Below are 14456 nucleotides of genomic sequence, written 5' to 3' on the forward strand. Positions count from 1 at the left end.
GTTGATAACCTGGCAGTAATCGGGCATCGCCATACACTGCCCAGTTACCACCAGGTTAATGCGAAACTCTTATCGCCACCTCAGTGGGTGGCAGTAAGGGATCCCTGCAGCATGGCCATAAGGTAAGAGTTATCTCACCATGTGGCTATTTTTTCAGGGTGGGGGGGGCTCTTACCAGCTGCGGAAAGAAGGGCCCTGTTGCACAGGAAAAACAGCCCCCCCCCCCCCGCTTCTATAGCAGGGTCCTTTTTCCCGCAGCTTAGTAAAAGAACCCCTTAATTGGGTGACCACGTCAACAATGTTTAAAACTAAACGAAAGGAGGTGATTTGATGTACTGATCACTGTGCACACTGAAGTTGTCTCTCTGGATGAGGGACAAAGTGCTGTTTCCAGCACTGCAGGACAATCTAGACCATAGGAAGAAAAGATGACAGATTAAGGGGCTCATTTTCAAAACAGAAAAACATCCAAAAAGTGGCACAAAGCGGCAGATGGATTTTTTTTTTTTTGCCAAAATGTCCAAATCATTATTTTCAAAACCCATTTTTATCACATTTTTCTATGCAGTTCATATGTAGTGCGTCCAATTCACAAAGGGGTGTGTTGGGGCATGTCAGGGGCATTTTGGGGGCAGGACTTGGACGTTTTTCTGCCATAATGGAACAAAGCAAAATGTCCAGGGCTAAAAGACGTTATGGTCTAGACCGGTTTCAATCAGGGGCGTAGCCAGACAACAGATTTTGGGTGGGCCTAGGCAAGAATTGGGTGGGCACCAAGTGTTCTCCCTCCCTCCAAAAAAAAAAATTATCTCAGCTAGTGGAAAAACGCTTCTTTCCACCTTGGCAGCAGGCATGCACTGAAAACTGAGCATGCAAAGGTGCCGGTGTTGTGGAGAGTAGCATTTTTGTTACCATCAGGGGGAAATCTTCAGCTGGCGGAGCTTGGGATTCCCACCAGTTACCACTAAACATGTGCTACTGTTGGGTGGGCCTGAGCCATAAATGGGTGGGCCCTGGCCCACCCAAGCCCACCTGTGGCTACGCCACTGGTTTCAATCACGACTAAGTCACAAAAAGGTGCCCTAAGTGACCAAATAACCACTGGCGGGATTAAGGCATGACTCCCCTTACTCCCCTAGTGGTCACTGACCCTTTCCCATCCTTCACCCCTCCCCCCCCCAAAGATGTAAAAGCAACAATACATTCCAAAACGTCACAAACCCCGCCTCTGTCGCCATTAGCCCCCCCCCCCCCCCCCCCCCCGCCGGCCAAAAAACCGCCCCAAAACCCGCACAAAAAAACCAAAACCAGCCCAAAAAACCGCAACCTGCCGTGGGCAAAAGTTTCCCGCGGCGGGTTGTGGAAAACCACCCAATTGGGCGGGAAAACCGCCCATCTGGCAACGCTGCTCCCAGCTAGAGTGAAACAGCCTTTGTCTAGACAGACTGTGGAGAAACTTGGAAGGTTGGGGGGAGGGAGAATGAGAGAAGCAGCAGTGTGCAGGAGTCAGATGCCTGAGTGCAGGGGGAGGAGAGGGGAAGGGAAGAGAAGGGATGAGAGACAGGAGGAGATGGTGCCCCATGGAGAGGAGGGGAAGAGATGGAAATTAGACAGATTTGAGGAGGAAGAGAAATGGAAGAATGCTGAATGTGAAAGATGGATATAGGGCAGGATATGAAGAAGAAAGAGGAGAGAAAAGGGGCCTGAGAAGCAGAGTTAAGAGCACAGACAGAGGGAAGCAGAACCAGAGGCAGGGAGCAAGATATTTAGAAAAATAAAATCTCCAGACAATAAAGGTAAGAAAAATGATTTTATTTTCAGTTTAGTAATTGAATTATGTCAGTTTAGGGAATTTATTTCTGTTGTCTATATTGTGCACTGTACAGGAGGAGATGTGAGGGGAATGCTTTATTTGATTAATCGCATGGTTAAAACTTTTAATCACGATTAATTACAATTTTGAATTGAGGTGCAGCCCTATATTATATATAATGCTCCAGTCTCAAGCCACCATATTACTACATCAAAATTAGGTATATACATGACCACAATCAGTTCTCTCTCTCCACCGCATAAATGGGCTCGCAGTCCCACTTATATTAGTGAATTCAACACTACAAATCTAAGCATGATAGAGAAGGTAAACCCAGGATCTGCCTATTCAGAGAACATGGCATCAGCTGACTACTTTAAACCAGTGGTTCCCACAGCTGTCCTGAGGAAACCCTATCCAGTCAGTTATCAGGATATCCACAATGAATATCAAAGGGTAGATTTGCATGTACTGCTTCTGTTGTATGCAAGTCTAACTCATGAAGAGTTCTGTCAACACCATGTCCTGTAAAATGATTCGGTGAGCTTGCTCTTCCTAACTTCCTGTTTATTTCCACAGGTTACCTGCAAAAAGTACTAAAGAACCATACAGCTCATGCCTGTGATGGGGAGCAGTTGGGAATCACATGCCCTCACAAGACTTCTATCAGTATCCTGTCTGCATTTTATGGGCGCAGAGTTTCCAGCCAAAATCTTTGTCCAAGTCCCAGAAATCATTCCATTGAGGACACCATATGTGTTTCCCCAACAGTTATGCAGGTAACCCCCCCAACCCCCCCAAAAAAACCCAAAGCAAGAAACCCAGTAGTGGATTCAGGGTGAAGAAAATAGTGATTCTACTAGATAACTTTATCTGATTTCAAGAAAGCTTGGGACAAGTACATAGGATATCTAAGGGAAAGGAAGTAGATGGCATGGATAGACAGACTGGATAGGCCATATGGTCTTCATCTGCCTTCATTAATCTCTGTTTCTATGTTTAGACAATAGACACAGATTAAAGAATATTATCATTCAAGGTCATTTGAAAAAAGGGAAAGAACAGGACTCAAAGGTGGAGAGGGCTGCACGTTTAAACCTCTCAAAGAACATCTAGATGGGAGTAGATATGCAGGTTCATTAAGGACTAAGTGGGTCTTTTACAAAGGTGCGCTAAAGTTTTTTAGTGCACGCTAAAAATAAGCATGTGCTAAACGCTAGAGATACCCATTCCTGTGGGTGTCTTTAGCATTTATCGCACACTAATCATTAACACATGCTAAAAACACTAGCGAGCCTTTGTAAAAGATGCCCTAAATCCTGCATATGGCACTGAAAAATCAGCACCCAAAAAAATGAGTGCTAAGTGCTATGCTATAAACAGCTCTATGAGTTAGCCATCGTTTATAGGCTAGCATTTGGTGTTGGGATCCACGCCCAATTTTGGATGAAAGGATTTACACCAACTGAAACTTGGTGTAAATCCTCATGCCTAAATTAGGCATGGATCTTCTAATTCTGTTACGCTGTGCACAAATTCCAGGAATGCCCTTGACACACCCATGGCCCTCCCATGGTCACGCCCCCTTTTTCAATCCGCATGTAAAACTTTACCCATGCATGTTTGTAGAATAGCAACTAAAAGATGCCAGCATAAATTTTAATTATTGCCTATTATCACTAATAATTATTAGTGCCCAATTATCAGTGCTAATTGGCTCGTTATGCAATTAAATTGTGCATTCAAATTGGGCACATGTCCAAATTTGCACATGTAATTTTCAGTGCCATATATAGAATTAGGGGTTAAATGGTTTCTTCTTGATACAGATTCTGTCTTGCCATCAAAATGCAGGTTGCATCAAGGTTATTGAGCTAATCATATAATCTTGGGAATCATAGGAAATCACAAACATGTACATTGTGTTATGCTGCCTTGAATTAATATGATGAAATTGGACCATGCTACACAGTTCCAAGACAAAAGAAGCAGGCAACCCTTACTTCTGGGGTACTTCAACCAGCCCACTATGCACTTATGGAATGACAAAAGCTATGCCACAGAGAAGTGTCCAATCTAAGAACAAATAAATGAATTAATAACTTTAAACTCAGTGGCTTTGCGGATTGAATTTACTAAACAAATAGAAGAGGCTTATACCTATTTTGAGTATTATAGATTATTTTTGTTGCATACAAGAATGGATTCCTTCTAGATACTGATAATGTTTTGATAAAGTTGTGGGGAAACCCAACCTTGAGAGGCCACCATCCATTCAGATTGGCTTATTTTATTTCCTGTTGAATTTTAACAAGGTGAATCTGCATTTTCCAATTCGCTAGCATACGGGCTGTGCCAACTAGCATTTGGTCTTTTTGAATAAAATATTAAAATATGTAATTTTTCAAACGTTTTAAGGAGTCTGGTGACGAGAATGTTTTATATTTTTATATTTTTTTGTTTTAAAAGATTCAGCTTGTTATAAAAACACATTTAATACTGCTAATGAATTGATAATAGCAGATGTAAATGCGTATGCTTGCACTTGCAGAAAAGTTTTAACATTCTCAAGTGGTCTTTATGCCTTCAAAGTCACGTGAATTAACAGGATATTCCATAGACACCTCAAATATTATGTGCAATGATGGTCACTGCATCTCAAAACAGATCTAGCAGAATTAGAAATGTACAAGAACTAAGGGAAGCTACTATGGCTCATTGAAGTGAAAGTCTGTGACATGGGAAATCACTGTACAAAGTTAAAAGCTCTAAGCTGAGTGGGAATCCTCTAATTGCATTGCTGCCTCTGGGGCTTGTGGTTCAATATTTTGTTTTCAATTGCTAGGAACCAGGGGCGTATCTGAAAGTCGGTGGTAGCGGGGGCTGAAGCCAGAGTGAGGGGGCACATTATAGCCTCCCCCCAGCCGCCGCCGCCATTTCCGACCCCCCCTCCCCGCCGCCGTGGGTACCTTTGCTGGTGGGGGACCCCAACCCCCACCAGCCGAGGTCCGCTTCCTCCTGCCGCTGCGAGGTTTTTTAAGTTCATCGGGATTCGTCCTCCGTCACTCTGTGCTGCTGTTCAAAGAAGCTGCTAGCTGAATGCAGTTTCGGACTGAGTCTGACGTCGCTGCTGCACATTGTACGTGCAGGACGTCAGACTCATGTACAACGTGCAGCAGCGACGTCAGACTCAGTCCGAAACTGCATTCAGCTAGCAGCTTCTTTGAACAGCAGCACAGAGTGATGGAGGACGAGTCCCGATGAACTTAAAAAACCTCGCAGCGGCAGGAGGAAGCGGACCTCGGCTGGTGGGGGTTGGGGTCCCCCGCCAGCAAAGGTACCCACGGTGGCAGTAGGGGGGTCCAGGGCGAAATCTGCGGGGGCCCAGGCCCCTGTGGCCCCACGCAGATACGCCCCTGCTAGGAACAAGCTCTGGGATTTGTTGCCAGATAATGTGGTAAAAGCAGTTAGCACAAGAATTTAAATAAGGTTTAGACAAGTTTCTAAAGTAAAGTCCACAAGCTGTTATTAAGGTGGAGCTGGGAAAATCTACTGCTTATTCGCAGCATGAAATCTGTTATACTTTTGGGGGATCTTGTCAGGTATTTGGAACTGGATTGGTCCTGTTGGAAACAGGATACTGAGCTTGATGGCCTTCAGTCTGTTCCAGTATAGAGATACTTGTGTACTTAGAGTGAGGTGATTCCAAAGACGCCATTTATCACTTATTAAAGAAATATCATAATTTATTTTCCAGGACCAGAGATCCTAGGTTCGCTCATGAATCTGGGTTTTCAATAAGGTGCTATAGCATTTTTGTGGATATACCAGTCAATATTAATTAGGCCCCAATATGTTCTTGGCCTATTTTCAGCTGGGACCAGCATAAGAAACTTATGCGGGAACTGCCTGAATATCACTAGGGCCTGAATAAGAGGAAACAGGTCCTCTGACCCTTCCAACTCCTATATGCCCTCCTTCCCTCCCCCACAAAGAGATCATGGTCCTCCAGCCAGACCCCACCACCTTTCCACCTCATAGGCCACCTCCTGGGCCTACCTTTAGTACCATCAATGGTGTAAGGGGTCCAACAGGCAGGAACGATGCCCACTCGCTCTTGCACCTTGCAGTTCTGGCTTAAAAATAGCTACTGTGGCTTCTAGAAGTGGTCTTGCACTAGGGTTGGGAAGTACCGACGGGCTCCTGTGGTAGCCCGGCGGTACTTCCTGTTCAGCGAGCAGTAAGCCCACTTTGGGCTTACCACTGCTTAGCAAAAGGGGCCCTTTATTTCTTATTAGTCACAAGCATTCCCAGACTGAGTTCAGTGTGACTTACATTAAGACATCTAGTACTTTGTTACATTTTAGACTCGACACATTTCAAGAAGAAAAACATTCTTACATTTTAGGGTCATAACAGTTGTAGTTGGGGTTTTTTGGGGTACTGTATACATTATCCATCATTCCCTAATATGTATTTTCTGAATAGGTGAGTCTTCAACTACTTATAGAAAATTCTGTACTCCGATATTGATCTTATTGTCATGGTATATTGTTCCACCATTTTGCCGATAGGATAAGGTTGTTCAGTGTTCTGTCTTAAATCTAAAGAGAATCCACGAGCGTGGAGAACTCAAGAAGTCCCACGGAGCAACTCAAAAGCAGAGGGAAGTGGGAATGTAAACCAGGATTCCCAAAGACTCCCGGACCACAGCAGTAGTAAAAACGAAGCAAAGTTTATTAAATAATAAAATGACTCGACACAACGTTGTGTTTCGGCCAAAAGGCCTACATCAGGAGTCTCTATGCTTGATATGAGAAAGAAAGCCAAGAAAATGGCGAAGATTGGTTATAATGGTCTTTAAAAAGACCGTTGTTATAAAAGTATGCCTGAATCATAGGCAATGTTGTGAACAGCGCTTGTTAAAAATTAGCACATGCTGACCTTGTAGACGCCCATAGGAATATTATGGGCATCTACACAGTTAGCACGCACTAATGCTTAGCGTGTGCTAAAAATGCTAACATGTCTGTAGTGTAGCTTAGTAAACAGAGCCCTAGATAATCAAGGGGGTCTTTTACTAAAGATTAGTACATATTATCTGCAGCAGGGCCCATAATAATATAATGGGTCTTGTGGCAGATAACTTGTGCTAAGCTTTAGAGAATATCTGCAAAATAGGGGAAATCTGATCTCTAAGCTTTGTCTTGACCAACAACATTTCTGCAATGTTTTGTTTTCTTTTCTAGAAAGTGCTAGATGAATGCCAGGACCAACGCTCATGCCACTTCTCCATAAACAGTCGAATGTTTGGGATGGATCCCTGTCCAGGAACCCACAAGTATCTGATAGTGTCATACAAATGCAAACCTGGTATGTCTTGAAAAAAAAATGAAATTTGAAGAAGACGTAACTGTTTTGGAAGGTTAGATACCTGTGTACTAGCCAATTTATTCTAGCTCCTCTTTTTCCTGAGTTGAAAATAGAATTCCTTTTTTTCTGGGATTTCCTACCATAAATCTTAACCCTGTTACTACATCCTGAAGACACTACATTGTTTTTAGAAAAGAAACAAATTTCATTCTCAATGTTCTTTCAAACTTCAACTTCCATATATTGATTTCCAAGTCTAATTAATTTCTGAGCTATCTGTTTCATGTAGAATATTTATTTTGTTTGACTCAACCCCCTTTTTAACTTATAACTCAACCCCCCCCCCCCCCCAATTTGATCCACTCTATCACTGTGATATAATTTGTACCCAGTTACCACAGCATCCCATTGATTGTCCTCCGTCCACCAGGTCCATGAGATGCCGTTATATCTACCTCTTCATTTAGGGCTATATACTCCAACTCTCCCATCTTATTTTTTAGGCTTCTAGCATTTGTATACAGACACTTCAAATTCTTTTTTTTCCTTGCATCTACAAGCTGCTTAGAAGTTAACGGGGATAATGTGCATACTCTGTTCTCCCCTTAAACACTCATGGCTTTCTTTCACTATTGTTGAGACCTATCTATTGGGATTCCCTAAATGTCCTGTTTCAATAATAATCCTTCCAAGACACGCCACACCGAACCATGTGCCCATGGGTGACTGTTGGCTTCCCCCTACCCCCATTTTAGTTTTAAAACTGCTTTATCTCCTTTTTAAATGATAGTGCCAGCAGCCTGGTTCCATCCCAGTTAAGGTGGAGTCTATCCTTTTGGACTAGGCTCCCAGAATATTGCCCAGTACCTAACAAATCTATATCCCTCATCCCTGTACCATTGTCTCAACCATGCTTTGAGAATTTGGAGCTCTGCGTGCCTCTTGGGTCCTGCTCGTAGAATGGGGATCTTTTCTAAAAATGCTATCCTGGAGGATCTGGATTTCAGCTTTCTACCTAAAAGACTAAATTTGGCTTCCAGAGCCTCCCTTCCACATTTTTCTATATCATTGGTACCCACATGTACCAAGACAGCTGGCTCCTCCCCAGTACTATCTAAAATCCTATCTAGGTGATGTGTGAGGGTCACCACCTTTGCACCAGGCAGGCAAGTAACCAGGCGATTCTCATGTCCACCAGTCACCTAGGCATCTACATGCCTAATGATTGAATCACCAATTTCAGCAGTTACCCTAACCCTTCTGTCCTGGGCAGAAGTTCCTGAAGTCATATCCTCAGTGTAAGAGGATATTGCATCCTCTGGTGGAGAGGTCCCTACTTCAGGATTACTTCCTACTTCACCAGGGTGATGCTCCCTTTTTAGGAGACCTCCCTCCTCCAAGACAGCACAGGGGACAGAATGGAGGTGGGACTTCTCTACAACGTCCCTGTAGGTCTCCTCTATGTACCTCTCTGTCTCCCTCAGCTCCTCCAAGTCTGTTACTCTAGCCTCAAGAGAACGGACTCATTCTCTGAGAGCTAGGAGCTCTTTGCACACAAAGACACACAGAAACTCTTCTACCTTGTAAATAAATTGCTAGACACCACACCAGTTACAAATAACAGCAAAGACACACCAGGGGTCAACGACCTCGTGAAATACTTCAAGGAGAAAATCATACAATTACGACTTAAAATACCCACCAGCCCTATTGAATACGCAACACTCCTAAACTGTCTAGATCCAGAAAATGGAATATACAGCAGACAGGATCTGGACAGAATTCGAATTACTGTCAGAGGACCTCATCTCTAAAACGCTCAAAAGATTCGCCAAATCCCAATGCAAACTAGATATCTGCCCAAACATCCTCATGAAATCAGCTCCTCAACAATTCATAATAGACCTAACGAACCACGTGAACTTCATGCTACAAAACGGACTTTTCCCAAAGGAAAAAGGAAAAATTTTACTCACCCCAATACCCAAAGACACAAAGAAAAATGCAAGCGAAATAACTAACTACAGACCAGTAGCATCTATACCACTAATAACCAAAATAACTGAAGGGATGGTAACCAAACAACTCACAAACTATCTCAACAAGTTCTCCATACTGCATGATGCCCAATCAGGATTCCGATCAAATCACAGCACAGAAACAGTATTAATTACCCTAATGACCAAATTTAAACAAATGATCGCAACCGGCACCAATATACTCCTCTTACAATTTGACATGTCAAGCAGTGGCATACCAAGGGGGGGGGGGCGTTGGGGTGGTCCGCCCCGGGTGCACGCCGCTGGGGGGTGCCGCGGCGTGCGCCTGCTCTGAGATCGCTGATTTCGCGCGTTCGCTGCAGCTCCCTCTGCTCTGCCCTGGAACAGGTTACTTCCTGTTCCGGGTCAGAGGGAGCTGCAGCGAATGCGCAAAGTCAGGGAACTCTGAGCAGGCGCGCGCTGCAGCACCCCCCCCAGTGGCGTGCACCCGGGGGGGTCTGCGCTGCATTGGGGGGGGTGCTGCATCCGGGGGGGCGGGGCACCGCCCCGGGTGTCCGCCCCCCTAGGAACACCACTGATGTCAAGTGCCTTTGATATGGTTGACCACGGAATCCTATTACACATTCTTGAATATTTTGGAATCGGAGGCAATGTCCTAAAATGGTTCAAGGGGTTCTTAAACTTTCGCTCATATCAGGTCACATCAAATTCAACTACGTCTGCTGCATGGACACCTGAGTGTGGAGTACCGCAGGGATCCCCCCTCTCACCAACTATTTTCAACCTAATGATGATCCCCTTGGCAAACCTTCTATCAAACCATAACCTTAACCCATACATATACGCCGATGATGTAACCATATATATTCCTTTCAAACAAGACATTAATGAAATCTCCAACGAAATCAACCAAAGTCTATACATCATGAACACCTGGGCAAGATCCATCTTCCGCAGCCTAGTGCAATCACTCGTACTCAATCACCTGGACTACTGCAACTCACTATACGCAGGCTGCAAAGAACAAATACTGAGGAAACTTCAAACAACCCAGAATACAGCAGCCAGACTCATCTTCGGAAAACCAAAATACGAAAGTGCAAAACCCTTACGTGAGAAACTACACTGGCTCCCACTCAAGGAACGTATCACTTTTAAAGTATGCACCTTAGTCCACAAAATCATTCACGGTGAAGCCCCTGCATACATGTCTGATTTAATAGACTTGCCACCCAGAAACACTAAAAGATCAACCCGAACTTTCCTCAATCTCCACTTCCCTAAGTGCAAAGGCATAAAATACAAAGTACTGCATGCATCAACCTTCTCTTATATGAGCACGCAATTCTGGAATACACTACCACGCAACCTGAAAACGATCTACGAACTAACCGACTTCCGCAAACTATTGAAGACTCATGTCTTTGAGAAAATTTATTGCAAGGATCAAAACACATGAAGTCCATACACATTAATAGAAATGCATCAATACATTCTCTTCTGAGTTCTCTTCCCCCGTATTTTCACCACACTTAAAACTCTACCCACAGATAAAATTGTCATACCCTAATGTTCTCTTGCTATTATTTTATCGCCCTATCAATTCCCCATTGTTACATTCCATTGTTCTATTCCCAAAAGATATTTTGACTCTGTCTTCCCATAACTCTTCACAATGTAACCCATAATCGTACTGCAACAAATTGTATTTCCATCATTCACAATGTATTGTAAGCCACACTGAGCCCGCAAATAGGTGGGAAAATGTGGGATACAAATGCAATAAATAAAAAAAAAATAAATAAATATGACCTCTTGCCAACTGGGAGATAATCATTCATGTGACACTCATTGCACCCCTCTTGCTACTGGACTGCGGTCTGCATATTATTGAGTTGTTTAATTATTTAAAACTTAACAGACTAATATAAAGAACCTTAAGATTATGTGGTATATTGTGTGATTTATTTAGAAAATAATGAAATGTAATTAAACCTCTGTAATGAAAACTTCCCTCTTGTTATCCTAATTAGAATAATTGACTATAAGTGAAGACTATAAATGTAGACTGAACCAGGCCCTGCTAATGCCATAGGTTCTGACAGAAAATTCAAGTTTAAAACTATGGGGAAAAGGATTTTACACTATGGAAACCAGTTAATAAAGTTTGTATTTTTAAAACCTACAATTCCTCATATATCCCCAGTCTTTAAATAACCAAAACACATAGCAAAATAATATTCATTTACCCAGAGAAATGTTCTCTTCTCTCATTAGCACGTTAGCCCGTACTACCACCCATTATGTAGGCAGTGAGGACTCACGTACTAAACACAGGTTAATCAGTTATCACGTGACAATGTAACTGCACTAACTGATTAGCACAGAACACATCCACTTTCTTCCACCAGACCCGCCCAATGCTAAAAAGTAAATTTTATTTTTAGCACGTGGGTAGCATGTATATATGCGAAAATTACTGCTCAGGTGTCCCACGGTAAGTTATTATTTGCTGCAGTAAGCACATATTAGTGCTTACCGCAACTTAATAACAGGACCCCATGGTATACACTATCATAAAGTATTAGAAGCTACACCAAATCCAGATTCATCTTTGCAAAAGGGACCATTAAAACATGATTATTTGTAATGATTTTCCTTCAAATGAGATCTCTAATTATTCCATCAATTTGAAAAAGCACAAGAGACATCAGTCAATATTGGGGCCATTTTAGTCAATATTTATAGCCAGTGTTGATTCTTATTTATATAAATAGACATTGAAACTGGGAATTGAGATTTCATGAAATGCTTCATACCAAAGATTAAAGCTACAGAAATCTTGGTTGAAAGAGTCCTTCAATGATTTTACAAGCAAAGTGAACAAAACTTAATGATGCACAGTGTATCTGCTGTGTTACTTCACAGATAGCCACCGAATCAAGACAGTGTGTGAGAATAAAAAATTAAGACTCCAGTGCAAAAACAATTCAATCCTGGCGATTTACTCTGCAAGTTATGGAAGATCCTTCCAGAGAGATTCTGAGTGCGATTCTGGAAAGAGTACCTGGCCAGATATAGGTATGGTATATTCTGAAGATTGTCTTTGGGTATTAGTTTTCAAAGTATGAAAAAATAATAATGTGACATCAGATCAACACCATCACAGTACTCAGGTCACTTAGATACTTTCAGTTGAACCCTTCAGATCAGCCATGCTGTTAGTAATGCTGCCAGTACACAAGGAAACATATCTCTAGCATATGAATTTTAGATATCCTGAAAACCAAACTGACTATGAAGTAATCCAGAACCAGTTTACTCCACAAACACCACCCTAAATAGCAGGAGATCTGGTGTATGTGCTCTGTACTTGGTCTGTTATTTACAGTAATATGACAGATGTATTGCTGTTTTTAATGTCTCTTATGTAATGCTTTTGAACCTGGAAAATCCAATAGACCTGCCAGCATATTCTTGAAAACAGGAAAGATGAGCAAATGTTTTTTTTCAGTAATGACAATTTATTTCGTAACGTGGAGGGGCATAATGAAATGGAGGCATCCATCTCTAAGGGCACCCATCTCCGGGGATGGCCCCGGGAAGGGGCGGAGCCAACCGTATTATTGAACAAGATGGGCGTCCATCTTTCGTTTCGATAATACGGTCGGGGCCGACCAAATCTCAACATTTAAGTCAACCTTAGAGATGGTCGACCTAAATGTTGAGATCGCCGGACTTAGAGATGGCCGACCTCGGTTTCACCGATAATGGAAACCGAGGCCGGCCATCTCAAAAATGACCAAATCCAAGCCATTTGGTCGTGGGAGGAGCCAGCATTCCTAGTGCACTGATCCCCCATCACATGCCAGGACACCAACCGGGCACCCTAGGGAGCACTGCAGTGGACTTCAAAAATTGCTCTCAGGTTCATAGCTCCCTTACCTTGGATGTTGAGCCCCCCCATACCCCCAAAAACTCACTACCCACAACTGTACAACAGTTCCATAACTCTTAAAGGGTAAAGGGGGGCACTTACATGTGGGTACAGTGAGTTTGTGGTGGGTTTTGGAGGGCTCCCATTTACCACCACAAGTGTAACTGGGGGGGGGGGGGATGGGCCTGGGTCCGCCTGCCTGAAGTGCACTATAGTACCCACTAAAAACTGCTCCAGCAACCTGCATAGTGTTGTGATGGAGTTGGGTATGACATTTGAGGCTGGCATAGAGGCTGGAAAAAATGTTTTTTAATTTGTTTTTTTTGGGTGGGAGGGGGTTGGTGACCACTGGGGGAGTAAGGGGAGGTGATCCCCTATTCCCTCCGGTGCTCATCTGGTCAGTTTGGACACCTTTTCGAGGCTTGGTCGTGAACAAAAAGGGACCACGTAAAGTCGGCCAAATGCTCGTCAAGGATGCCCTTCCATTATTGGCCGAGGATGCCTATCTCTTAACCACGCCCCCATCCCACTTTTGGTACACTGTCGACATGCCCCCCTGAACTTTGGCTGTCCCTGCGATGGAAAGCAGTTGAGGGTGGCCAAAATCGGCTTTCAATTATACCGATTTGGTCCCCCTTAGGAGAAGGGTGCCCATCTCCCGATTTGTGTCGGAAGATGGGCGCCCTTCTCTTTCGAAAACAAGCTGGATTGTCATTCTAGAACAACCATCAATCATATGATCAGTCTCCCTTATTTATCAATACAACACATTAGATGAAAATTTTTTTTTTTTAATTCTGTGCTAACTACACCTTTATGATATACAGGGCTTTTTTTGAGGGAGTACTTGGGGGTACTGAGTACCGACACCTTTTCCATTCTCTGCTAAAATTGATACATGGTCCCCAAGTTTTTATTAAAGAGCTCAGGCTCTACACACCAATTCTGCTTTGTCATAGATTCTGTGAATAGTTGCAGGAGGCCTGGCTATTGTGGGGTGGGTCCCTCAGTGATCACCCCACCCTTGAAGGGTGGCCTAGCATTGAGTACTGGCACCAAAACACACTGATGATATACCATGTTGCATTTTAATCAATGGTCTAGTGCTTTTCTATGTATATGTACTGTATATATCTATAGCTCTGTCTATCTGTATGAAATTTAATTAATTACCAATTTACATAATACAAGAAAGTCAGTTTCCAAAGCTTGCTAATCAAGAAATGTATTAAGTTATGTCCAATAAAAAAGGTATCATCTTATTTTCTTTTCCATGTTTTATTTTGTTTGATTTCTATTGATAAACAAAGCTTGCCATAATTCAGGGATGATA

General features: G+C 43.0%; 1 protein-coding gene across 1 annotated transcript in view; it reads left to right on the forward strand.

Moving 5' to 3' along the window:
* LOC115474994 (protein eva-1 homolog C-like) overlaps positions 1-14456 on the forward strand; it is a 41294-nt gene that overhangs the window by 10669 nt on the left and 16169 nt on the right. The window contains exons 2-4 of the mRNA XM_030210735.1: positions 2393-2592; positions 7063-7186; positions 12115-12267. Coding sequence (XP_030066595.1) covers positions 2393-2592; positions 7063-7186; positions 12115-12267 — 477 coding nt within the window. The remainder of the gene's footprint in view (positions 1-2392; positions 2593-7062; positions 7187-12114; positions 12268-14456) is intronic.

Source organism: Microcaecilia unicolor, chromosome 7, assembly GCF_901765095.1.
Source record: "Microcaecilia unicolor chromosome 7, aMicUni1.1, whole genome shotgun sequence".
Lineage (NCBI taxonomy): Eukaryota > Metazoa > Chordata > Amphibia > Gymnophiona > Siphonopidae > Microcaecilia > Microcaecilia unicolor.